The 26,086-nt window shown below is 50.3% G+C and overlaps 1 protein-coding gene and 1 long non-coding RNA gene across 3 annotated transcripts in view; one reads left to right on the forward strand and one right to left on the reverse strand.

Annotated features, from left to right (window-relative positions):
* Nucleotides 1-5,418, forward strand: part of LOC118611976 — a 30,155-nt gene extending 24,737 nt beyond the window's left edge. The window contains exon 2 of the long non-coding RNA XR_004954576.1: nt 2,448-5,418. This is a non-coding gene — a long non-coding RNA (uncharacterized LOC118611976). The remainder of the gene's footprint in view (nt 1-2,447) is intronic.
* RDH10 (retinol dehydrogenase 10) lies at nt 554-25,702 on the reverse strand. 2 transcript variants are annotated; one of them, XM_036232792.1, is made up of 6 exons: nt 24,694-25,702; nt 22,823-23,058; nt 4,741-4,893; nt 3,471-3,616; nt 2,019-2,150; nt 554-1,922 (listed from the first exon to the last, which is right to left on the reverse strand). In XM_036232792.1, exons 1-6 carry the CDS (start codon nt 24,980-24,982, stop codon nt 1,799-1,801), a joined length of 1,080 nt encoding a protein of 359 aa, XP_036088685.1. In that variant the 5' UTR covers nt 24,983-25,702; the 3' UTR covers nt 554-1,798. The 2 variants fall into 2 exon arrangements, with proteins under 2 accessions (XP_036088685.1, XP_016009191.1); XM_016153705.2 differs by having other exon boundaries at nt 4,741-4,839; nt 24,694-25,696.
* Nucleotides 25,703-26,086: the final 384 nt, after the last annotated feature.

The raw sequence follows: 26,086 nt of genomic DNA on the forward strand, positions 1-26,086 counted from the left end.
GCCGAGTGTGCCCGGGCTGACTCCGAGGCAGGCTGGACGGCTTCCGAAATGCCTCCCCGCCCACACCGCCAGGAGACTGCTTCAAAGCGCGCCTTCGAACCCAGAATGGGAAATGAAGAGGCAGCCAGAGCCGCCATCGTTTTCGTGGCCCTGGGCTCGGTTACCATCTACAAAGAGAAATTCAGTCGCAGCGGGAAGCCGCTCCCCGTGAAGACGGGCGATGGGCACCCGAGCGGCCAGCCGGGACCGTTCTGTGCGTGGACACGGGGTGGATTCGGTCTGCGGCGCAAATGCGCAGGTGACGGACAGACTTCTTTCCATTTTCCCTCTTTTAGTGTAAACAAGCCCCTGACAAAGGCCTTAATCTCAAGTGGCGACCCTGGAATGTCGGTGTACGGCACCAGAGGCTGTTCGCGCCTGCTCCGGGGCACTGTCCCGCTCAAACTCTTTTTTTTTTTTAAACTAAGGCATGATATGGCACAGAGGAAAAAAGCACATGATGATTCTCCCTACGACATAGCCGATAACTAATAAGCACACACTCAGATGCACATAAGTTAATTCTTTAAATTTAATCAGTACTTTATAAAACTTCCCAATTAATTAGTAAAAGATGGCTTATTTCAATAGCCTTAAACATTGGTCGTTATTTAAACAAGACATTCTAAAAAAAAAAAAAAAGCAATCACATGATAGTTCATAGTTATTTACAGGTGGGTGGTATGCATTTAGATACAGAGGTAGAAGTTCACTTTTACACTGTTTCACTAGGACACATTTACCAAATTCAAGGCACGAAATAGTTTGCTTTACAAAAAAATACTGTAAAAATGTCATCTGCTGTTCTACAATGTGAATAAAATTTTCAAAAGAATCTTTACACCTTCCATACTACTCCATAGTATAACATTTCCCCCCTCACTCATCATAGTTGGCACAAAAATGGGACTTGCCCATTTTTAGAAACTCTTTCTTTACAGAGCTGCTATGTATTCTAGATAAAAGTCCATCCAAGGAAATGAAACACAGCAACTTCCTGAGGAAAGGGCACTTTCTGTATGCAGCAAAATTCACAGGTAGAAAAGGTATGATCTTTTTTGGATAACTAGGTCTCCAGAGTAATAGATACTTAAGGAAAGATTTCAGAGATGAAACTTAAAATTCGGTTAATACTTCAGTCATTACGACTTTAAGAGACCGGATCACCTTCACTGTAACAATCAAACATCGTTTAATTCAAACTGATGGAGATTTCAAAATTCCTTTTCGAAAGAGCCGTACACACAAACACCATGAAAAAGCCACACCGGCTTGCAAAGCTGAAACTTAAGACAGCGTGAGGACACACAGCACTGTCAGCCCTTGAAGTTCCAAGGGTGTCAAATGGCTAGAGTTTAATGACAAGAATTAATCAACTCTATGGGAATTAAGAAAAACCACGCACATGAAACACACTGTAGTTATCGTCTCTAGACTTTCTGCTCATTAAAAAAAAATAACGGTGGCCCGGAGATGTCACACAGTGCTTGTCTACGGGACGCGACTGATTCCAGGATTCTGCCTGACAAGGGCCCCACTGGCGACAACTTGAGCTCACTTCTGCTGATCACATTTTCCACGCACTCGATAGCTGGTTAATTTAAACTTTATTATCGTCATCATTATTATTATTTTTTAAGTTGATTAAAAAAAGAAGTCCACACGGATTTAGAATCCAGAGAATGTCAGTAACGTGGATCGGACTGAAACGTCTCGATCGTCTTCTGAAGGAAATGGCGTCCCATTCGGAAAAGATGTCTCAGATGCCGTTTTTCGCTTCGTTGTTGTTCGTGGCTTGTTTCCGCTGAGCGATGAAGGGGTACATGCACTTGTCCGCTCCCAGGAACCGGTACATGCACACGACCGCTTCGAAAGGGAGGATGCTAGAAAGCAAAGCCACAGCTGTTAGCGGATGGGGGACAGTCGGTCGCGGGGGCGGATGCGGACGGACCCGACCCACGAGGGACCCCTCCGGCTACCTCTTCATGAAAGTCACGATGTACATGAGGCGGGGGGTGCAGATCATGGGCTGGTCCGTGAGGATGGCTTTCATGGCCTGCTTCACACAGTAGTCAGGCTTCAGAGGGGGCAGAAAAGGCTCGATTTCTTTCCTGAAAGTTATGTAGGTAAAAGATACCATTACGAATGAACACGAAACAGGGAAGACCAGAAATACACATCAGAACGTTAACAGCGATGTTATCTGAATGACAAGACGGGTCCACTGGGTTTACTTCTTTGTGCTAGTCTGTATTTTCCAAATTTCCCTCTGAACACGTATTATTTGCAAAGTCTAGAAAACAAGTTATTAAAAAAAAAAATCGGTCTGCTTTTCTGCAAAGCGAGTTGTGTTTAAAATGCCTTAAAAAAATATCTCGAATTATTTCTCTACATTTTTCTTTCAACAGAAGGAGAGAGTGTTTGGCATTACCAACACTAACCCCACAAGATGCAGACTTTCAGCCTTAAGTACAGTTCAAATGACGTCACGTCAACAGAGATGTCACCTCCCCGGGGGGAATAAAAGTCAGCTCCACGCCTTCTAGGACGCCTGGAGTGGGAAGGGCAAGGCATTTTCTCTAGGGTCTCTGCGGTGCAGCGCATTGGGACCTCCTACCTTCAGCATTATTCAGCAAGTTACACGCTGAAATAGCCTAATCATAATTCCCATGCAGACGGCGTCAGCCTGAGATTGGAAGTGACTCAAATCAGCCCCCGCCTACCTCGGGCTCAGTCAGGTTCATCTTCCTCTGCCTTTCAAACTCATCCAAGCAAAGATCTCAAAGCCGGCGTGTCTTCGCAAGGACCCTCTTAACGATTCATGGCTTTGTTTATTCTGCGGAGCTCAAGTCATGTGTGACTTGACATTTATGTTCGCATACGCCTGCTTTCAAAGTGGGTGGGTATTTTATTTCATTTCTAGTAAATCTAAACGTCCCTTCTTGTTCTGTCAGAGTGAATCGAGTTACATACACTCTGCAGAGAAAGGAAGCTCCCAAGTCTGAACTGTGACGTTCAAAGGCCATTGCTCTTCTGTGACAGTGACATCGTTTCACAGCCACATCAAAGTCGCATTTATTTACTAACACTAACGTTAAAGAAATAAATTTTCTCCTAAACAAGCGTCTTCTGAGGAAATTCCTGGGTATTCGTGCTTTCTCCTTGAGGGCGCGGAGAGGCCGTGATCTATCGGACGCCTCCGGACGGACTTCCGCGAGCCGACCCCGGGGTGGCGTGAGACCCTCGCTTGTGACTCTCAGCCACCTCAGTGTCACACACCCTGACCAAAGAAAACTACGGGTTACCTGTCAGATGATACTCAGAGTACAAGGCCGCCTACGTCTGAAGAGCTATTTGCACGTGGTCTCCCGATAGGGAAAGATGATTTGAAAAAGAGCTTTTCATTCGTGATAAGACCGGTTCTCACGGACCTGATCCGGCAGCCTCTGAACATGCCGGTGTCCACCAGGTAAGGGCACACCAACGTCGTTTTAATTCCATCCTTTTCGGCGGCCTTTAACTCGTGGCTCAGGGACTCGTGGAAACCCACCACTCCGAATTTGCTGGCACAGTAATCCTGCAGGGAGAGAGTGGGGTGACAGCCCTGAGCGCGCGCAGGGACCCCGCACCAAACCCGAGCTGCTTCCCCGCCTAGGAGTCTGGTGACAGGTTTGCTACAAAAGGTTACAGGTGACTAAGCAAAGAAAAGGAAAACATTTTAAAAGACAGATATCTGATGTGGTTCAGTGCAGAAATAATATTTTCAAAGCAACAGCAGAGACAAATGAACACTTTATTTGCCACAGCAACGAAGTATCGTATTACTTTGGGGAAGTTACCAGGAGTCTAGGAAAGCTAACGAGCTGGAGTTAAAAAACGGAGAGAGGTTCACTTTGAAGTGTCTGGAAAATTTACAAATGGGCTCTTGTTCAGTAAAGGAGACTGCAGAACCAGTTTGTTTACATTAATGCTGGGAGAACAAAGGCGAGTCCCGCTTAGGTTATAAGCTGTTAGGATCCGCTTTTCTTTTGAGGGTGAGGTACAAACGAAAATGATAACTGTACCTTGTAAACTTAAACCAGAATGTAGCTTAAGGACACACGGCACAGAAAGAAAGTGCTCCTCCACCCCCCAGCTTTAGACTCGGGAGGCTGCGGGAGCCGTCCGCTCCGTGGCCTTTCGCACATTTGCAGGGGGCGACGCTTCGGTTTTAGGCCACAGGCACCCACGGGAGTGAGAGCACAGAACGGTATACAGACACACGCCTCGTCACCCGAAGATCGTGAAGCAGACAAAGCGGGACGCACCTCCCCTCGGCCATAACCACGGCGTCTGATGAGCTACGACGAGATAGCTCACGTCTGGCCAAAACGGAAGGCCGACCTCTGGCCTCGTTCCTCTGTTCCCGCGGCACCGCGGTGCCCCCCACAGCGTCACTCGCGACCTTGCCCGTCCCCACCGCCATCAGGCAAAAGTGGTGACGAAAGCAGGGCGCCCTGAGGCCCGGCCCACCGCCCTCTCGGGCCGCCGCTGTCCGGACAGCGAGGACGAGTGGCCGTGGGCGACCGCGGGCCGCCCCGCCGTCGGCACACGGGTGGGGAGAGGGCTTTCGCGCGCGTGTGGGCAGTCGCTTTAGGGTTTCGGTGGATCTGTCACGAGATACGGCGACTGAATCAAGGAGATGCTCTCTGTGTGACAAACCTCCACTCCAGCGGTACTGAACAATCCCAGGGAACTCGCGACCGTCACGATGTGGCCGTGATTGATCTCCATCATCGTCGGGAGAAAAGCCTTCGTGGTCTGAAAAGGCGAGAGGCAAGCTTCAGAAGTGATGCTACACGTTTCCTCTGAAACCTGACCCAGGGTCACAAAACAAAGTTCTACTCACGTCGCGTTCCAGTCCCCAAGTTTTTTTTTTAAAAAAGGCTTAGCACTTATCGGAAAGAGAAGACCCTTTACACATCTGGTTAGCTTCGCACCATGTCGTTGGCATGGCAGGCCCACCACAAGCCGTGACCGACAAGCCTGTGACGCAAGACCCTCTGAGGGCACCGTCCAGATGAAAAGAAAGGCGCCAGGATGAGGCTCTCCACCGCCTTCCAAGCGATAGTTATTTGCTAACCCAGATGACTCCCAGGTCAGGGGCCTTTTCATGCTCGCGACGCCTGAGCACAGCCACCTCGTGGCCTGTGAGGGGCCGCCAGCCTACCCTCAAACAGGTGCTTCATATTACTGTTTACCTAGGAGCCATAACCGGTGATAAACCCATGAACAAAGAGATGTCCCAACGTCATTGCCAGCATCTGAAGCTTTGTCACCAAAGCATACTAACAGGAAGTAAAAAGCATTTTAGTATGTAAAAAAAAAAAAAAAAAAAAACAGGGTGAAAGTACAGAGTCATTTTAAAGAAAACTGTGTCCGCACATTGACAGAAGTTTCCGAATGAGCACACCGCGCCGTGGGGCATGCTGGGGAGTGACCGCCCCAGGGAGGCAGGCCCTGGGGCAGCTCCGCGGCAGTGGGCTGGGGGGCGGGGGACAGGGGGCAGGGATCTTTCTCATTCACTCGGTTCTCGTCTCCCTCTCATTCTCCTGCCTTCGAGATGCAAGGCTGTATTTTTTTTTTTTAATTACTTCAAATTGCTTGAGATGATCTATGAACTCCTCTACCAGGCTCCCAACAGTTTTATAACCTGCTTCTTAAAAGAAAGCAGCAAAGAGCAATCTGTCTCTGTTGAGTTAGAGCCCACTGCCAACACAGCTCCCCGTGATTTATGAAGTTAAAAAAAACCCAAACACTACACAATGGACTTGAAGAGCTGAATTCCCCTCTCGGAGGATTTCCTGGCTGAGGGATCACTGAATTTTTGCATAAATATCTAATTTGCTGTGATAACTTCTGCATGTACAAGATCAGAAACAGTCACTCCGTCAGTTCTGGAGCCGGTCCTCGTCTCAGTCCATGTTGCACACACTCGCCGGATGAACCTGGCGACGCGTCCTAAGGGCTTCTCCAGTCTGACTCCTGACAACGGGGCGCCCCTCTCCCCCCAACTCTGGGCCTCCGCCGTTGTCGCCCACGTCACGCGTATTCTCACCTGTGAGGCTTTACCCATGCACTCTTCCCCGACAGGCTACCCCACAGCCCTCCCATGTCATTCAAAGTGTACTGTTCATCACATGTTTGCAGAGCCTCTTATGCTTTTCAAAGAGTTTCCCGATACTTCTCTGCGAAAGGCAGTGGGGGCGCTAAGCCTTTATCCGACGTTCTATTCACCTTGACTTTGTCCGTATTTCCTTTAAGGCGTACAGTTGGTACCCGTCACTGTAACATATAATTATTTCATGGTACTTTGATTCTGATTGTTTTAATTTGTCTGGCTGCCCCAGACTGAACTGGAAGATACGGATTCTTCCGGCTACCCAGGCAGAACGGCTGTGACAGGCTCGGCGAAGAGAAAGTGGCCGGCACTTCTCACGACTTCACAGGCCTGCAGCACCGCAGGACGTGTGGCAGAGAAGCGCGTCGGCTCGATTGTATTCCTTCGTACTAGTGAGTGGGGTGGTGAGGGCGATGGTGACAGCGATTAGGACTCTGGTCTGCTCGAGAGCCAAAAAAGGCAAGCTGTGGCGCTTCGGGTCGTTACAGGTCTGCTTTTGGGCTCTGTAGCTTATCTGAGGCCATTATAGGAAAGAATTACAATAAAGTAGCACCACAAGGAAGCTTATTTATTCCAATATAAACTAGAAAACCTGTCCTTAAAAAAAAACCTATGTCTTTTTAAAAGTATCTGGTTGTGATTAATTGTTCCTAGGTTAACTAAAAAGTATAAAATTTATTCTTGATGCTATGCAGAGATCATTTCTAAGTATCAAAAGTTTGCCTGGTCTTGGAACACAGGGATAGATTCGCTATGCGGGAGCTTATTTGTCAGTTCTTAAGAATAAGAACTCAATATTAAATCCCGAGGACCGGCATGCGGGCGGCGCCCTCCGCGGGCCCCGGCGGGAGGCGCGCCGACACCGCGTGGGCTGGCCCCGGGGGCCCCCGGGACTCGTGCGCCACGCTGTCGCCTGCAGGTGTTAAGTGACTCACCCAGGTCCCGGCACCACGTAAAACCGGGCGACAGAAGATTAGCAAGTCCCTGGCAGTTGTTTAAGTCCGAGTCGTTGCGAGGCCCCGGAGCTGACGAGGCTGGTCTGGTGGCGGTCATGCGTTCCCGCTCCGAGTGTTTCTCGAGCGCCTCCCGCGAGCGGGGGCCGCGTGGCGACCGGCCAGGCAGTGACGGCTGCGATGGCGGCAGGTCCCGCTCGTGCCCCCAGGCGGCGCTCACACGCACCAGCGCCGCGCTGCGCCACCCTGGGGCGTCCGTGGGACACGGTCCTGGTTTATCCTTCGCGAAAGCTGCATGTTCTAAGACAAAACGCGATTGGGCTTCTTCCCCCTGCCCGCCCCCAAACCCCCAGTAATGTGGAGAGACATTTAAGCTACTGCTTTTACATTTAAAGGAAAAAATGGGAAGAAAAAGAGAAACGAAAGAGTCCAAATAGGGCTAAGTAACTAAAATCTTTTCCAACTGTGGGTTATAAATGTATTTTTCAGGGAAAAATGCTTCATTTTAAGTAGCTAGCAAAGTGTGACATAGATTTGTTTGTTTTAACATGAAGCTTTTTTTTTATTTTTGAGAAGGATGAGTTAGCTAAAAAAAAAAAAAGGTAATGTCAGGTCAATGTTTTGTTTAAAATACGTGATTTCTTGCCTCATCTGGGACAAATTTGGCCTCTGTATGAACAAGAGCCAACGTGTCACTGTGTTTGCTCCGTTCCAAGACAAAGGTCTATATTCTTTACTCAGGGAGGCTCAGCAGCTATGGGTCTGACACCACGACTGTGACAAAAACCACAAGCAATGCTGGGAAAGCCAAGCGCTGAGGAAACCGGAGGGGACGAAAGCCGCCCAGGGCCACAGCGGGCCGGGACCTGGCCCACCTGTCTTCCGGAGCCGGCGTCACACACCTGCTCGGGTCCTCCCCACTGCGTGGTGGGCCAGGGCCGGCCTGGGACGAGAGTCGTCGGGGCCACGCAGGTTTCCGTTCAAACCTGAGTTTTCGGGGTTCACGCTGGAGCCCGAGCCACGTGACTGAGCACTAAGGCTGCTAGTCATTTCCTTTGCTGCCTGAATGGAGGTGACCAATTACCGCTCGTGCATTATTTCCGCAACCAGACTCCTGCCTTATGTCAGGCGCACGTTACCAAATAAACTTTGATCAGCACTAATTCTATCCCTTACACTACAAGAAAAACGCTGCAAATGGGCGGCTAGAAAGCATCACACTTTGAGGAATTTTCCCAAGTAACCTGACGAGTTTTCTTTCCTAATTACGCTTGCCCTCAGCAGTCTGGTAGATGACATCTGAGATAGTGCAGCGTATTCCGTCCTTGACACAATTTGACAGCACAAAGAAATCCGGCACTTTGCAATGAATTATTAATGCGCACAAGTACTGCAGCGTGGAGATGGGACCAGCGAAAGGTGAAGTGCCAGTTGCCATGACACCAGTCAGTTCACGCTGAGGTTCGTCGTGATCTTCAACTTTGTCTCAAAGAGTCGTTAGAGGGACACAGACGGCGGACCTGCCGCGCACGCCCAAACGGGTAAGTGTAAATTCACGCACGTGCTGCCGAGCGCTGGGGCCGCTGTGCTTCCTCCGCGCTACGGACGGACTGATCCCCTAGGGCAGGAGTCAGCACCTGGCGAAGTGATGGCTACAGGAAGTCCAGAGTGGGTGGGTGCCGAGGGCGCTGGCCAGGCTGGCGAGACGCTTAACCTGAGTCAGAGGACCGCGCTCCCAGATGTCCGCTTACTACAACGTCCGCGAGACAGAGGACATCCAGTTCCTCACGAGGAAAATCTGGAGTGCACGGTTGACTCCTGAGTTCAGAGTCTCAAAGTCAGCAACCGATCTGCACTAATTGGTCTGCTCACTGGAAGAATTTAGAGTCGGAACGGACCTAGGGATTATCTTTTCTGCAAAACAGAAAACTCTTAATAATGGACCCTGGCTAAAGAGTGTAGAGAGCGATGTTAGGTTACCCGCGATTGATTTTTTTATCACAAGACTCTAATACCATAATCTGCCCCCAGCTGACAGGGTTGCTATGTGACTTAAAAAGAAAAAAAAAAAGGGAAGAGGCCGTTCACGTGGACATTCGCACAGAACACACTTCACAAGCCTCATACGTCCAGGGCTCCTCAGGGGTCCTCTCCGGGGTCCTCTTCAAAGCACCGGGCACTTTGAACGGCAACTGTGAAGGTCGTACTTATAACATAAACAAGGACTTCTCAGACAGAAGCGTGAGCGGACATGGACGTGACATGTCCCACCTTGAGAAATCTTCCCACGTCGGGTTCACGCCACATTAACTCCCAACAGCTCCAGCCCTCCCCATGGCTCTCGGCGAGCTGAATGGCAGACTGCACTGTCAGGGGACATCAGCCCTCGGCCAGACAAAGGAGATGTGAAGAAGTGTGGCGTCCGGCGGAGCCCGACTCTGGAAACTCCGAGGCTGAGGGCACCTGCCGGGCGTGGGCGCGATGCGAGCACGTGCCCCCCGCGCGCCAGGTCTGTGGGTACGAAGGGGAGAGCAGGGCTGGCTTCTCGCCGCGGGAAAAGGCCTCGCACTGCGTTTCTGTGCGTTTGTGCAGCTGCGCGACCATCCTGTGGTCAGTTCGAGAAAAGGCCTCTTGTAACAGAACCGTTTCGAGGAGCTTCTCTCTCATTTAATGTCCCAGAAACAGCGCACGTTCCGGCGAGAAGGGGGTGACCACCATCGGGACGTACGTGGTACGGTGTGCTGATATGTGTTTAAGGTTTTCAGAATTGCCAAATGATAGCACTATATACAATTAAAAGAAAAAATCAAGACTCCACTGAACGGAGACTATCTAACTGGACGGGCTCACGGCACCCACGCCTCCACCCACACCTCCACGAAGCTCGGCCCCCTCGCCGTGGGCTTGCTCCTCCCGCCTGTGTGGCTAGCGGGGGAATTTATCTTTGTCATACTTATTTACGAGGATAAAATGACGTCGGGTGGTGGCACTCTTCTCTGAAAACTCAGTCACTGCTTCCTAGAAAACTAGGATTTGACAGTACAAAACACTGAAGGCATTGCAAAAGACGGTGCACCGTGCTGCAAAGGCTAACGGGATAAATCGCTAGTGTGCGCAAAGACTGGAAAACGGCGACGGACATACCGCCAGGCCGGGACGGAGACACGGGGCTGAACGTCTGTCTACTTCTCATTCTGTCCACTCACAGGTGTCTGCGTAATAAATGTGCCGAGCACGCAACTTTAGCCGTTTCACTTTGACCACAGAAAGCATGACTTGAAGATTTTCATTACAAAATTATCCTTGATGAGGAAATAAAACCCAAACCAGTATTTGCTGGTAACACGCTGACTTTTAAAAGTTTAGGTGCAGTCAACAGCACAAATTCTGAAATTCGTGGAGCTGGATCACGGCTTTTTTTCCCTTTCCTATTCGGGTGTGTTTGCAGAGATGGAAAGGGACAAACTGTGCAGCGGGGCCCCCAACGTGGCAGACTCGACAACACACGCACCAGAATCTGTCGGAGCGACACAGAACGTTCCGTCCTGAGCCAGAGGACACGCTCGAGAAGACGTCAGAGTCGCAGAATCCGTCCCCGCGTCACACCCGCCACCTTTGCATTGTCACGCTGAGGCCGCAGGGCCAGCGGTTAATCCTTCACACACACGCGCCGTCTGCTCCTGCAGTCGCCCTGGCCCGGGAAGCTGCTGCACGAGCGAAGCTTTCCGAACAGACACCTCGGTCACGACGCCGTCGGTTATTCGGCAGAAGTAAATGCTTCATTGACTTTGCCGTCCCAAGCTGGAGCACGGGTCGGATCCACCCTGAGGCAGGGACTCGGGTGTCAACCTCCCCTTACGATTCGGAGTTTGCCATGAAGACACTTCAGAAAGGAGGACGTCAGACTCCACCCGCCTGGAAGGCCCAGCGGCCTTCGGAGTCCAGAAACCGACGGCCCCTCGCTTGCCCTTCCCGTTACCTGACCCCTCTCGAAGCAGCTCACTCGTGAGATGAAAATATCGCCAAGTTTTTTAGCTCAAAAATGGGGCGACGACTTATAGCCAATAATTCTCTCTTCGATTCTTACCACACTTTCAAAACACAAGCTGGAGCGCTGAGGTGTGACTTGCCTGAGACTCTCGTAAATGACTCAGGAAGGTCTCAGCTCCATTAGTGCGGTTGCCAGCATCTTGTGAGCAGTAAAAATGTCTACTCATTAAACATTATGTTGTCATGACTGTGCCTTTTGAAATAATGTAACTCGAATTCATGCCTCTTATATATTACAGAAATTACAAATTGCCTGTGAAACGATTGTTTTTCCGCGTTTCCCTTGAGCCCAAAGCAGCCCGCCATGCTAAAAGACACCGGGAACGCTGAGCACTGTGTCTGAAATGCTGCTCTCCCTGGCCCAGGCCTCAGTGACCAAAGGGCTGTCCCGGCATCTCTCTCAAGCTCAGGCCGCTGCCCCTATTTAACAACTTTACGGAATAACGAAAATAACCCACGGAATTGCTGCCAAATTGTCTGCCAGACAACAGGTTGCCATGAAACCCTTTACCTTGCCCCAAACTCCAATCACGCCACAGAGGTTGTAATAAAGATGGATCTGCCAGGGGCAGAGGCTCTGTCCTGCCCTCTCGGGACCTGTTTCCCCACAGCCGTTTGGTCTTGGGCAGAAAGAACGGGGCTCTTCACGCACGGCCCCGACTTCATGCCAAAGCTTATGGCTTTGGGGACACCGTACTGGGCTCAGTGACCAAGGAGAAGAGTGATAAGGATCGCCTGAGCCCTTCCTTTTGGACATTGGACAGGATCCCAAACCAAAGGATTAAACCTAGGCCAGGGCGAGGGCAGGCCCTGGGTGCGTGGTCTGGCAGCCTCCTGGCTATCAGAGGGGCTGATTAGCTCAGGAGGAATAAAAGGGGGGAGGGGAACGGAGAATACGGAGAAAGTGGGCAGGGAGGGAAGTATTCAAGAGCAGCTCCTCCTGGGACTTGGATGTGCATAAGAGTCACCCGGGACCTGAACCAGCAGCATGCGGGCCGGCGCGGGCCGGCAGGCCCAGGGCCGCTGCCACTCTGGACCCCAGGCTGAGCGTCGGGAGCCAGCAGGAGCGGGAGAATCGACTCCAGACCTCAAGTCCCTGCTGACCGATGTCTCCTAGAAATTCGGCAAAATAGGCAGACTAATTTCTCTGTCCTCTATCTTACCCATGTCCTTCAAACCAGGACTTCAGGGGTTAGGACGCCCCATACCCCACCCCGCTCCGGCCCCCGTCAATGTTTATCTGATAAAGGACGGCCAAGTCCAGGTGCAAGGCCCGCAGAGCTTCACGAACGACTGCTGGAGTGTGTGCAGGCCGCCCGCACCGGCCCTGGGCCCGCGTTTGGCGCTAGCAAGCCCCTCTGCCGCGGTGCGGATGCGCACGGCTCCTTGAATTCAAATGTGGAAATCCTGACAGCCAACGTGAAGGGACTAGGAGGTGGGGTCTCTGAGAGGCGGCTTGGTCATGAGGCTGGAGCCCTCGTGAATGGGGTTAGTGCCTTTATGAAGGGAACCCAGAGAGCTTGCTTACCCCCTTCTACCACGTGCGGGTACAGCAAAGGCAGCTGTCCACACGCCAGGAAGCGGGTCCTCACCAGACGCTGCGTAGGCTGGAGTCTGGATCTTGGACAAACCTCTCAAACCGTGAGAATTACACTTCCGTCGTTTATAGGCCTCGGTACCCTGGTACAGCAGCCCAAATGCGCTCAGGCACCCCGCAACATGAGACACGAGACATGAGAACAAGCTCTCAAAACGAGACCTAGAAAGCTTCAAAATCCTTTCCCGTCATCCACGGAGGCTTTGAAAGCTCGGTGTTCAGCACAGGAAACTCAGACCCTTTTAGTCTCGGCCATTTATCTTTTTGATCTCCCACGTTCATGAAGCTTTCATGGTTTGGTAAGCCTGTGAGAAAACCCTACCTTGGAAATAATTACCCCTTCGAAAGTTAGATGATTGGGCGGTGAGTCTGGACACCATCGGCCGGCCCACACTGCACGATTATGAAAATCCATGATTAGCATTTCCAAAAGCAAAGCTCATGGAGTTATCTGGAATTCTGATCTCATAAGATCATTATGGAATAGAATGAAGGTTTTACATTTTCCAGGAGATAATAAGCTTAAAGATTGGCACCAAGTATTTACAAAACTTTGTTCGGTCTTAGTAGAAAAGCCCTGTTCATTCCCTACTTTTCGTGTCCAGTGTGCCCATGCTGACACACACGTGAGGAAGAGAAGGAAGGAAGCTGAGGGACCGAGAATGTTCCACGCTCTTGTCAACGAACGAACCCCCTTAGATGCGGACCACGGAAAAGGACAGAAAAAGCACAGGAAAAAAACCACGAGCTGCACTTCGGGAATAAAATTCTAGTGCGCTGTTGGCTCTTCAGCCTGGAATTTTACATGCCTGTCTAATTTATGGCGCAAACTTCCTGGGGATATTAAGCTAGAGTTAATTAGTCATTGCTAAACTAGCCGTGCTCATAAAAAAACAAACGAACACGTGAGGGTGGGTTCTGGTGTCGGACCACAGGACAAAGGCAGGAGTGACTCACGGGGAAGCCGAGGCACTCTGAACGTGCAGCCCAGGTGAGCGCAGCTGGCCCTCGGACAATCATGCCGTCCCGGGCATTGTCGTTTCATCGTGAGCCCGGTGAGATGCCCTAGGAACGTCGCTCTTGTCTGGTGAAATCAGTTTCGTTATATGTCATTTTGCTTAAAGTCGCAGAACCTATGGATGATGTTAAGTGAGGACTCACTGGGTTTGCAGAGGCTCTAAACTAAAGCTAGAGTGACAGCCTGCCCTGTCCTGGCTGCGTCCTTACCCGGTGGTGACCTTAGTCAAGTCCTACAACCTGTCCCAGTTTGTTTCCTCACCCATAAAAACGAGGATAATGGCTCTACTTAACTGAGAAGCGTGCTTATGAAAGGGCTTTGTAAAATTTAAGTGCTATATAAAAGTACAGTAAGTGTGCACGAGGCTCATTAAGCATCTGTTTACAGGCTATTTTGGTTGTGAGTGCTATCTATTTTTGTTGATGTTGTTTTTTCAGGCTCCTGTAATTCCTGATTCTTGTATGTGTGGCTGCCAGGCCTCCCTGCCCTCCGCGCAGGGCCAGGCCTCGCACTTCCTGCACAAACCCAGCGTCCGACCGCGAGAGGGTACCGCAGAGCCACACTGCCCAGCCCCCTTCCTCCAGCCTCCTGGGGGGCCCCGGGACACACCGAGGCGCTTTCCAATAACACCCCTGCCAACCCTTGTTCTTCAGGCCAGTTTTACTAGGAGCAGAAAAACCACGGTTTTAAAATATAAATTCCAACGCTTGACGGAGAAGTGTCCAGCAAATGTAAAAATACTAACGGCTAGTACAGAACTATGAAAATAATTTATTATACCCGATGTTCTTTATCCCCCCAAGAGATCGTAGAGCTACCTTGTTTTAGAAAATCCTTGAGAAATCAGTAGGGGGCAGTATGTTAATTACAATTTGCAGGTGGGAAAATTCAGGCTTTGAATTTTAAGTTTCACTTGTCCTCAAAATACCCATGTGCTTACATAAGTTACACCACAAATATTTTCCCAGTTACACTGATTTGCTAAGTGTTATTTTGAGCCCCATCGTTTAGAATAACACTAAGAAGCTTAACCATGTTAATATTCAAAACTTTCAGAACTCAACTATTTGAAGGCAAGAAAATCACATTTTTTATGCAAAAGCAGCAAATGAGAAACCCTGTGGCTCCCCTAGACCCAAAATCGCCAAGCCAAGGTCCTCGCAATGCGCAATGCTAACAGAGGCCGTCACCGCCTTCCACACAGCTTTGTGTGAGCTTTGCAAGCTTCGCAGACCAAGAGGTGTTTCGTTTCCAAATGTGAATTCATTGATTCATTGTAAGTGGCTTGTCAGTTGGGCTAATTTGACAGCACTCAAGGTTACGGCAGTAATTGCCCTTACTTGTTAAATATTCTAGCAGCATTTGCTGAAGTGTTGAAAGTTTTATGATCATTATGAGAGGATATTCAACTTTTTTCCCTGTGGTTCACTTAATTTTAGTTTCAGAGCATTTAGGAAAATGGTCCCTGACAGGTGTGAACTTGAGTTTTAAGAGAATTGACAAATAAAGTAAAAAAGAAAAAGGGATTCACGAATGGGCCATGCTGGGTAAGATCAAGTGAAAGATGTTAGCATTCCCGCTGTTGAAAGACAGCACCTCTGAGCCTCCCTAAACCCAGAGATCCAGTGACCGGAACGGGCCGGCCACGTGTGTCGGGGTTCGCGTGATCTAGTCCTCTGGCCATGCTCTGACCACCCTCACCCCCAACAGCCTGTCTCAGCAGAGCGTCGTCACAGCACAGGGACCTTCTCTCAGGCTGCCCTATTGCGGGGACCAGCCGTATGCTCTGACGACTACATATTCTCAAAGAAAGAATTACAAGATTCCATCCTCTCAGGTGTTCTCCAGTTATGCTTACAAGGGGTCAGTGAACAGAAACCTTAAGAGGAGGTTAGTTCTTTGAATAGCTAACTGCTATAACTTCTGAGACAAGAAATCACTAATTGAGCAAGAGAGATTTAACACATTTCAATCTGATCCCCAGAGTTAGAGGCTCAAAACAACTTTTTAACCCATTCAGTGGAGGCAGGGAATAGTTCCCTATTTCTTAGGGACTATCAGAGTTTGTCATACTCCAAAGATTAGCTACAAAAAGGCCCTTTATCTTGAGAAAATTACAGATTGTGTGCGAAGGAAATGAGATACAAATCCACCCTGCCATCACACCCCCTAGTGGAATTTCAGCAAAGTACAATTTGGGGGTCAAAAACATCTGGGTAGGTAGGACTTAACACAGGCTGGAATGGACTTAGAGAGTCCAGTGGCTGTAAGTGCACTGTAGACATGAACCTTCTACTTATTTGCTGATCATCTGAAAAGAAGCAAACCACGTCAACTACACATCTATCTTACAGGCGGATACCTGGATTAGACAAAGGCAAACTGGCCACTTATCATAATTGAAACAGGCTTAATTGTTTCTCAAAGTCCTAGAACAGAAATCTTAGATGAATCTGCCATTAATATTCCTCAAGAAGAAAACTTAAATAAAAAGAGGTTTCCTACTTAAAAAATTTATTCTAACTCCCAGGTGAGGTATTCAAACTGCCTGAAAGGCATTTTCTGATTGCCATTTCTTAGAGATATATAGTCAAGTTAACTTAAGTCACTCGAAGTTGCCAAAGATCTCGAAAATCTGAAAAATGATAACGGTAAAATCAAACTTAAAGGAAGAGACTACCCAAGAGAATGGGGGCCGTGAAGCATCTAGCTGTGGGGTGCAGCTCTTCCCCAGGGACCGGATCCTGCAGCCAACTGCCAAGGTCGGTCGGGCACTGCCATCCATCCTTTCTGAAGAGCTTTCAGTCGGTGTTCGCCTCAGCGCAGGTTAAAGAAAGTTTCCACTCGACGTGTCCTGTGCGTTAATTTCTACTTGGGCGGATAATGGGCAAAGCCCTGGATATAGAAATAACCAGGGAGAAAAGGACAAACGCCAACTTTGTTTTCGGGAATTGAGAGAAGGAGCACGTAACCCAACGAGGGGGCCACTCCCTGAACCGGGGATCTGAGACGACTGTACGGACTGCCCCTGAATGTCTAAGGACACTGTTACGTCGACATGAGAATGTTTTGACAGTGCTGGTTTCTCTCTCTCAGGAGTCTGAACCATCTAACCTTGGCTCCCACACGGCAGAGCAGCTGAGTGTGTCGGACTCCTGCAAGGGCACGGAGGTGGCCCGCCCGGCTGGAGTTTAGGGTGCACCAGGGATAGACAGGTGATGAGCCTGGGGGGCAGGTGGAAATCAGCTCTGGAAGGTCCTCAGCCGCCATGCTAGCGAACCTGGACTTCATGCGGTGGACAATATGGTCACACGAGGGTTTGGGGTATGTTCCAGTCAGCGCAATCTTTAAGCAGGCACGTGACAAACTCAAGTCTGCTTAGATAACCCAAGGCTGGAGGGCAACGGCTGGACGCGAGGAGAGATGTTCAGAGGCCCTTTCCAGTGTCCAGGCGAGAGGGGAGGGAAGCACAGAGGTGCAGGCGGGCGTGGAAAGGGGGGGACCGGCCACGCGGAGGCTGCGCAGCAGTCTGCATTTGGTTGGCCCATGAATGCGTGCAGGATGGAGAGTTAAAGGTACTGCTGATGCCTCCGAGCCTGGTACCGGCCACACCCGGGAAGTCAAGACAGGGCAAAAGGTAGTTCAATTCTGAGACTGGCTGATGTTAGGGAATGCGTGGAACGGACAAGACAGTTGCTGAACTTGGGGACCGTCACGGAAATCACAGTTGAAGCCACTGAAATACACGGATCGCCCGGCTAGAGGGGCACAGCGAGAAGAGGTCTGAGCACACGGTACTGGAGTCACTCACTACATTTCGGAAGCAGGGAGGTTAAGAGTGACAGGAGACAGGCAGAGACGCCGGAGAAAGTGGGCTCACGGGGGTTGAAGCGCAGCGTTCTGGAGAGATGGTTAGATAAAAGACCCGGCTGCACACTGGCTTTGCGGCTTGGGGAGCACTGCTATTTTTTCATATGACACTGGTTACTTAGTAGTATCTTCTAAGCAACTGAAATGACCAGACGCAGATGAGAACATATTACTAAAGATGCTGGGAAGATTTTCATAGTACGGTTCCCTGCTCGCACCAGTCACGTGACAGGTGTTGATTTCCAGTAGCAATAGATGTGGGCCTGGCGTGTAATGTATCAAATACGGACGCTCAAAGTTCAATGAGCATGTGACCTCACTGCGTCAGGAAAGGCTATGAAGTGACCCTGGCAGGTACACAGTCCCAGGTTTCCTCTCGCCGCTATCTACAGAGACTGCACTGATTTTTTTTTTATGTGTATATATTTTTTTAACAACAGAAGCCAGTCCTAGTATGGGCGTAGAAATAGGCATTGCATTCCAAGCTTTTAGGAGCTATCCCGAGACAGGAAAACCATGCTCTATAAAATACATTCTTGAACAATTCTTAGCATTATGGTTTGGAGGAGGAAATTTTGGGTATATAGTTTTATGTGAATACTTTAGAAATTTTTTAAAAATTCTAAATCTAAGAGGCTTTCAGCAAAACTAGATTTCTCCAACCAGAGAACAGAGGATTACAGTATTTGAGATTAAAAACTAGTAAATCACAAAAGAACTTGAACATTAATGATTAGGGACCATTCATGAGATATTAGCTACTAATGTCTTTAAGTGCTGCATTACTCAGATCTAGCTGGTGGGCTTTTACTTTTCCTGGATGGATTTTAACTAAATAGACTTTAGACATTTGGATATAGATAAATGCCTAATTCAGTAATTAGTATTTTAAAACTGGGAAACCTTTTAAGTAAAGTGGTCTATTAATTAACTACCAATTATCTTGTCTGACTACCATATCAATAGAAGTAAATTACCGACTAGCTAATTTGACAGATTTAGTCCTCTGCCATGCAAAATTTCTTCATAACATAAAAGACTGCAGTTAAATGCTTTTGCTTCCCCCTTTTGGTTAATCAGGGATCAATTTGCTGTGCATGTATAAAAGCCAAATGCAGCTCTTTGGTCAAAAAGGACCTACAGATAAAACTTTGTGATTTAGGAAGAAATGGCAAGCTAAGATTCTACTCCTCTTAAAAAATAACACGTTTTGGGGAAAACATGGGTTTGCAGTTCCCGTATGGAAGCCAACTTTCCACATTTCAAAGGATACTAGAGAGGCATTTTCAAGCCTTTGAATCTCATCACGATACAGAGAGCCTAAGTGAGTGTTTTGTGGTTCTGGCAAACTTAGAGACCATCGTCCATATACCATTCTCCATGGTCTTGTCCCAACCACGAATGCTGCACAACAGGTCACACTGCCTAGAACCTACCCCAAATCTGTCACTTCTTGACTGGTGGCCAAGACAAGGTCCCTAGCAGAGCGGCTGGTGATGGAAGAATACTGGAAGATGGAGGAGCATCGGAGCAGACCGGAGGGCTGTGCAGAACGCTGCCAAGTGCTGAAAAACTTCCAACGTGCACGGAAATAGTAAGACGCAAGAAAGGGGGTACAGGACAAATCCTCTCCTTGAGGCCCGGTCATCGGGAAATATGAATGGTTGCCAGACATTCAATTTGAGCTTGATGCAAATTGCTACAGCCACACCAAGCCTTCTCCCAGCCGCTGGCCTTGCACCACTGAGCAGGGTTAATACACCAGAGTCAAAACGAGCACACGGAAGGGACAGGGAGAATGGAAAAACCGCGTAGGAAAACAAAGGGAGGTACAAACAATAACGAATGTGAGCCAGCCCCATTTTTGAAACCTCATCAATCTTACCCGGCTTGAATTAGTCCAGCATAATGCTTACCCGCTGAAACTTCAGAAGACAGACCTGTGCGGGCACTCTCTGAATAGGTTCTCGTCTAAATATTTAAGCAGAAGCCCAGCCTTTATTCTCAAACATTTACTGAGTGACTCATGGGTAGGGTTCTGTGCCAGGCGGGGAAAACAAAGAGATGCCTGTGAGACACTGCCTTCAGACAGCTTGCCGTCGACTTCGGGATGTCAGGGCACAGGGTATAAGAAGTTACACCAAAGAGCACGTGGGACGCACCAAAGGCTGGGGATGACAAGAAAGCCTGCGGGAGAAGAGCAGCCAGAAGAGAGAGCCTTAGACAAGCCGTGGGACTGCAGCTTCGTCAGAAAACACGGCAGAGGCATGGTGATTTCTGAGGACCCTTGCAGCTCCACTATGCGCAAATGCCAGATGTATGCTGGGGCGGGGGGAGCAGGTTACAGAAGGAACTTGGCCTGGGCCTTCCAAGGTAGACGGAGCGGAGGACGAGGGCCTTCCAGGCCGGGGAGTAGTGTGAGAAAAGGTTTGGAAGTAGCAGCACCTACAGCTTTTCGGTGGATGTCCACATGGTTTTCTGTTTCACTGCATATGACTTTAACTCTAGGTCAGGACTGCCAAATACAGATTATTTTATGAAAACAGACGACGACAGCTACTTACAAGTCTAGTTCGAGACGATCTGTTCGATTGACTGAACGAGTCTTTGCTTAGTTGATCTACTTTTTAAAATGTATGGAGCAACTTCTTTCCCCATCCGAATATAGTACAAGGACATATTTATTTTTTTTTCTGAAAGGAAAGCAGCTCACGCCAATACAGTACATCTCTGGACAGTTCACCATGGACATTTTCGCCTAAGAGGACTACTGGAAGGGAAGCTGGATTAGGTGGCTCTTAGAACATGTAAACCACCCCTCACCCTCACCCCCCCCCCCCTGCACCCAAGTCACTGTAAATTATGTAGGTCTTCTTTTACATTTTAGTTGCTAGATCTCAACTTCTTACAAGGTTTTCAGCGAGGGGTCAGAAATTCCAACTTGAAAATGAATTTTCTGACTCAATATTGAAAATAAATTCTTAAGTTTAGATGCTTGGGGGAAAAACAGCTGGAGAATTCAGGAGCCTCCCATATTTTAATACAAAGTGACGTCATTACTGCCAAGGCGTCCAAGAACTCCCTAAATTGTGTAGTTAAGCAACATCTCGAAGCAAAGTGGGGCCTCTGGGAAGGTTATTTGTTCCTTCTCGTTATATAGATTCAGCTCCACAATAATTTTTCTATTGGAGACTTGATTTAATTTTCTCCTTAAATTAGAAAGTAGCCAAATGTTCAAGCTACAGACATCGGTTGATGTGCATTTTCAAAGCTCAAGCTATGGATTTTCTGCTCTCTCATTTTATAGGACATCTAGTGAAGAGAAGCCGCTTTCCTCTGCAGATTGTAGGGGATTTCTTTAAAAATCTGGTTGCATTAGAAACTCTACAATTCAGCAAAATAATCGTGCAGAGAAAGGAGGCAAGACAGTTAAAACTTTAGACTATTTTGTGTAGGTGAACGTTTAGAGTTCGGAAACCATGCATCATTTCATGCAAAGGTTAATGGGAAAAGCCAGTCCTGGCGTCTGGCTCCTCGTCAGCCTACTGATGGCTGAGTATCTGCTGAAGGACGATGATGGGTTGACCGAAATCGGCTCGCGCCCTTACCGCTCTTCAAATGTGAAAAGCGCAGCCCAACTTCAGTTAGTGCACGTCTTTTGTTTCACGTGGCGATGACTTGTTTTATTCAGAATTATGAACAAACGCGATTCTTGATCAGCCGTGGTGCCTGGTTTATTCAGTTGCGCTGGCCTTTACTCATCCGATCCACCCCCTTGTCACCTGCCACCTGTTCTTGTGAACCTTGCAGCAGTAAGGACGTTCATCTGTTCCCCACCCTCACTGTGCACATGTGCGTGCGTGTGCACACACACACACACACACACACACACACACGAGCACACTTAAATCCCCCCAATATGTAGCTGGTACCCTCCTTCCTTCCTCATCAAAAAACATGATATGAGTTAGCTCACGTCATTTACGTGTTCATTTCTAGAGGTCTGGAAAGGAATTAAAGTTCATGCTTGAAAATAAAACATCAAAATAAGGTGCTTCCAGGATCAGAGATGGTGTGATGTTCAAGAGGCCACGTTTGAGTAAGTCCTTCCAAAGCCAGATTAAGTTTTTAAGCAGTTGCTAAAAATTAATAAGGTTTAATGTGACCTATTTAGGAGAAACAGTTCTTTGTTGTGTTTGATTAGAAGGCTAATCCACCTATGGGAGAAAACACATGCCACCCCACTTCCTTACCCTTCCCTTAGGGGACCCGCCTGTCTACAGAAGTAAAGGGGAAACACCCTGGAGGAAGAAAGGCATGAGTGGGCCGACGGCGCACTGCTAGAGGGGAGGGTTTCACACCCACGGATACTGAATCAGTTCCGCTGAACAACTGGGGTCACTGTTGTCCCAGAGCAGCAGAGAGCCCCACCCCCATCCTGGGATGCCGTAGTAGCTCTGATGCCCTAACCATCACCTAGAAACTGATAAAGTTTAAGTTCCTTGTCCAGGAGGTCTCACGATCCCCCTGCCCCCAATGTAGTGACTCTGGGGTCCTATCAGGGTGACTTCTTTTCTCCTAGGAGAAGCATCATCTTCTAAGCTGAGATGTTCTCCAACGGAACAATGCCACAGACCCCGCGGATGGTCAGTGGATACCGAGCGCCTGCCAGGGTGGCCTGACCACTCCCAGTGGACCACAAATGCTGATCTCAGAATCTCTGGCACTTTCCAAAACGTGGCTGAGCAGTAATTTGGAAGCCTAAACTCTGACTTTAGGAATTCATAAGAACGACCAATGTTTTACAAACTCGACAGAAAGTAAAATAAACAAACCCAGGGTTTTATGCTTCCTCTTGTTATTTTTATGGCAATCTTTCAAACTAGTTCAAAATGTTCAGTCCTCTGCCCTCTCAAAAAACAGTCCTCTGAATTGGGAGGCGGGGGGCGGGGCGGGGAACAGCGATTTAATAGTAACCAGCATATGTTGTAACTCACCATGGGGAACAGTGAATTAGAAGGAAGCCCGATGGTATAAGTGTGCAGGTGGCTTTCTGGCTGGCACTGGGGACTCCCTCCATCCCAACCTTCTCATCGAGTGGGCCCAGTAATGAAAACGAAGATGTTTATATTTACCCAGAAGTGTGCGTGGCAGTTGACCATCATGGTTCTCTCAATGAGCTCATCAGGACACTCCAGAAGGTGATGCCCCGAGACCACGCCGGCGTTATTGACCAGGACCGAGACCTCGCCAACCTCCTTGCGGACCCTTTCGGCCGTCAGGTAGACATTTTCCCTCTTTCCCACATCACAGGTGTAAGTAAAAACCTGCAGGTTACAGTGGGGCAGGATTTCTTCCTCACCGTTCCCAGCTGTCCACAGGAGTCCAGATGAGGGGGCGGGGAACGAACAGAGAAGGGAGTTGCAAAATGTGAGTCCCGTGGCAATTGGTAGGCCAAAGATCACACGACACAAAAATACTACACTGAGCTTCCAGTTTCTAATACTGTCGGGCTTGCCAATGGCTGCGCTTACAGCTGCCTTCCTCCCCTAAAAGTCTTGGGGAATTACAACGATTTGCTGGAGAACTTTGCTTAGGGGAGAATCATGTCATTGTGACAAGCCCAATACAAGGCAGATCTCATGGGATCAGCTTCCTGGAGCTAAAGACACCTGGAAAGAACTGATCTCAGCCCAGGGAGTAACACTCCTCCTCCCAAACATACACGCTACACACTCCTCTTTTCGGGGGAACAGTGGCCAGAAGCAGCTCTTCTTACTCTTTAGTATGAGCACCCTCAAAATTAAAGCTCACCTCAAGGCTCACGGATCAAAGCTGTAATTAATAATCGGAATTCATCCAAAGCCAAGAAACAGAAGCTAAAGTTTCTTACTGACAGTGCTGGGCACACAGGTCTGTTCTAACTGGAGTAGCTGAACTCCCCTCAGAAGCACACGCACACAAATCAAGTTCACAGGTCAATATGCAATTTCATCACACAGAATCTCAACTGAAAAACCAAAATCTCTTCCCTGGGTAAAGAATAACTTCATCTCTTCAGTTTGGGCACAGAGTGCACAGTCTGTATTTGCTACCCTCCACACCATCATTGAAAATGTAATGTTTTTTAACCTTTGATAGCCTGACCTAAATGGCAGGTGCCAGTAATTTTGGTGACAAATGATCACTATGGGGGAGGCGTGGTGCCCAAGCTAATCTCGGTATATATAGTTCAATGCTTTTCCTGGAAAGGAAAAATTTTGTCAAAAAGCAAATTTCCTGGACTAATACTTATGGTTATGATCTCCACTTTGGCCTTTTTTTTTTTTTTTTGTAAAAAGTCTCAGGTTCAGGTCAGTTGATAAATATACAGAAATCTGGTTTCCTGAGGTTACAAAAACATGGAATACATTTACAAAAAGGCTTAAGTCCTTCAAGTGCTTTGCCTTAAGAGGCAGGGCATCCTTTCAATCAGGCTGAGTATATAACTAAAGTACTCACTTATCTCTGCTGAAACAATGTATTTTCTCGGGGCTAAAGTAATGAAACCATCAGCGCTGCCCCAGGCTAGGAGGTTTGGACCACACTAATACGTGTACGTGCGGCCGTTGGCTCTGAGAACAACTTCCCAGAGACACTTTATTTAGTTTCCTCTCCTCGCAAGGGCGACGGAGGCATTTCTTTAGGATTCAAGCCTAGGGTTACCAAGTTCCCTCTGCCTGCCCTATCCTCGGAGGGCTTAGGAAACCCCAAAGTCGCCCCCAAAGAGAGAGGACCTGCGTTAAGACAAGGTTTGGCTTACTTTCCCCCTTGCAATAGGGGCGATCATGTTCCTTTACCAAGGGTAAAATCCGCTCGCAGGAGACCATGGCGAGGGGAAGGGGGGGCGGTTCTCTTCCTCGAGAGCGGGGCTGACCGTGACAGTGGGGTTTCGCGGTCCTCCGGGGTAGGGCGCGGGGGCGGGGAGGGGCTTACTCAACAATGCTCGCGCGCAGGTCCGAGTTACCTTGCAGCGCCGCGGCGTCCGCCGCCTCCAGGTCGCGGTAGATGTGGCGCACCATGCCCGCCGTCTCCTCGTTGCTCTGAGTGTTGATGTCCCAGAGCACCAGCAGAGCCCGGCGCCGGGCGAACTCGAGCGCAAAGAGGCGGCCCAGGCCGCTGCCGGCGCCCGTGATCAGGCACACCTGGCCCGCCACGCTCTTCTCCTTGGGCCGCACCAGCCAGCGCGCCGCGGCCAGCACGAACGCCCAGAGCACTTTGAAAGTGACCACGAAGAACTCCACCACGATGTTCATCGCGACGCCCGCACGAGCCCGGCGCCCGCGTCCGCGCCCACCCCGCGCCGGCTCCCCGCCCTGGGGCGCTTGTCAGAGCGGCCGGGATCCGAAGGCTGCGCCCCGCGCCCGCCCCCGAGGTGCCCGCCGGACCCGAGTGCGCCGCGTCGCGCCCTGCGTGCGCGGGGCCACTCCCGCCGGGGCTCGGCGCGGTGGCTCCGGGCTGTGCCCGCGGCGGCGGCTGCCCGGCTCGGCGCCTCCTGCCGGCGGCCGCCCGCGCGGCCCAGAGCGCCCGCCTGGCCGGCCGGTCCCGCTGCAGCGGCGGTGACAGCCGCGAGTTAGGCGGCGCGCGCTGCCCTCATGGCCAAGCCGCCGCCGCCGCCCGAGCGTCCCCGGAGCCGGCGCCGCGGCTCCCTCTCAGCCGGGGAAGGGGCGCGCCGCAGAGCCTGCCCGGGCCGGCCGGCCGCCGCAGGAGTTGTCAACTTGACCCAAGTTGCGAGAGGGTGGGAGGGTGGGGTGCGGGGCAGCGGGAGCGCCGGCAAGGGGCGACCCGCTCGGCGCAGGCGAAGCGCTGCCCACCCGCTTGCAGCTGCCCCCGCGGTCTCGTGTTCCCCGGCCCTGCACGCCCCGAGGCTGTCACTCGGGCACCGGGCTCCGCGGCGGAGCGCCACTTGCCAGTCAGAGCGCTCCCGGCCGCTTCTGAGCGGGCTCCACGCTCCTCGCTATATAACCCACGACCGGGAAGAGCCAGCGGCGGCATCGGCCCACCCTCCGCTCGGCCCTCCCCGCACCCCGCCCTCGGCCCAGCCCCCAGCCCGCCCGCCGTCCGCGGAGCCGCGGCGGGACAGCCCCTCTCACATGGCCGTGGCCGCAGCCTCCAGCCTTCGTCGCACCTCCCTTCGCGGCTCACGCCCCCTGCCGTGGGGCGTCCCGACCGCCGCCTGCCCGGCCTGGCGGTCGACAGCGCCCTGGCCATCCTCCTATCGCTGTCCGATCCTTGCTTGTCCCTGTCTCGCCACTCTCGTTAACCAGGGGACTCCTGGACGGGCTCGCCTGCAATCAGGCGCTGCGGAAGACAGCCCTTCCAGCGGGAGGGACGAAAGGGCCTCGGCAGCGCGGCCCCCG

This window comes from Rousettus aegyptiacus, unplaced genomic scaffold (assembly GCF_014176215.1).
Source record: "Rousettus aegyptiacus isolate mRouAeg1 unplaced genomic scaffold, mRouAeg1.p scaffold_m13_p_15, whole genome shotgun sequence".
NCBI classification, from domain to species: Eukaryota; Metazoa; Chordata; class Mammalia; order Chiroptera; family Pteropodidae; genus Rousettus; species Rousettus aegyptiacus.

Excerpts from the sequence above, each read along its gene's own strand:
- RDH10 (XM_036232792.1), bottom strand. The coding sequence starts at position 24,982 with ATGAACATCGTGGTGGAGTTCTTCGTGGTCACTTTCAAAGTGCTCTGG. Across the intron at positions 23,059-24,693 it reads GGACGCCGCGGCGCTGCAAG|CTGGGAACGGTGAGGAAGAA; the intron begins GTAACTCGGACC and ends TCCTGTGGACAG. Across the intron at positions 3,617-4,740 it reads TCAGTACCGCTGGAGTGGAG|GATTACTGTGCCAGCAAATT; the intron begins GTTTGTCACACA and ends CTCTCCCTGCAG.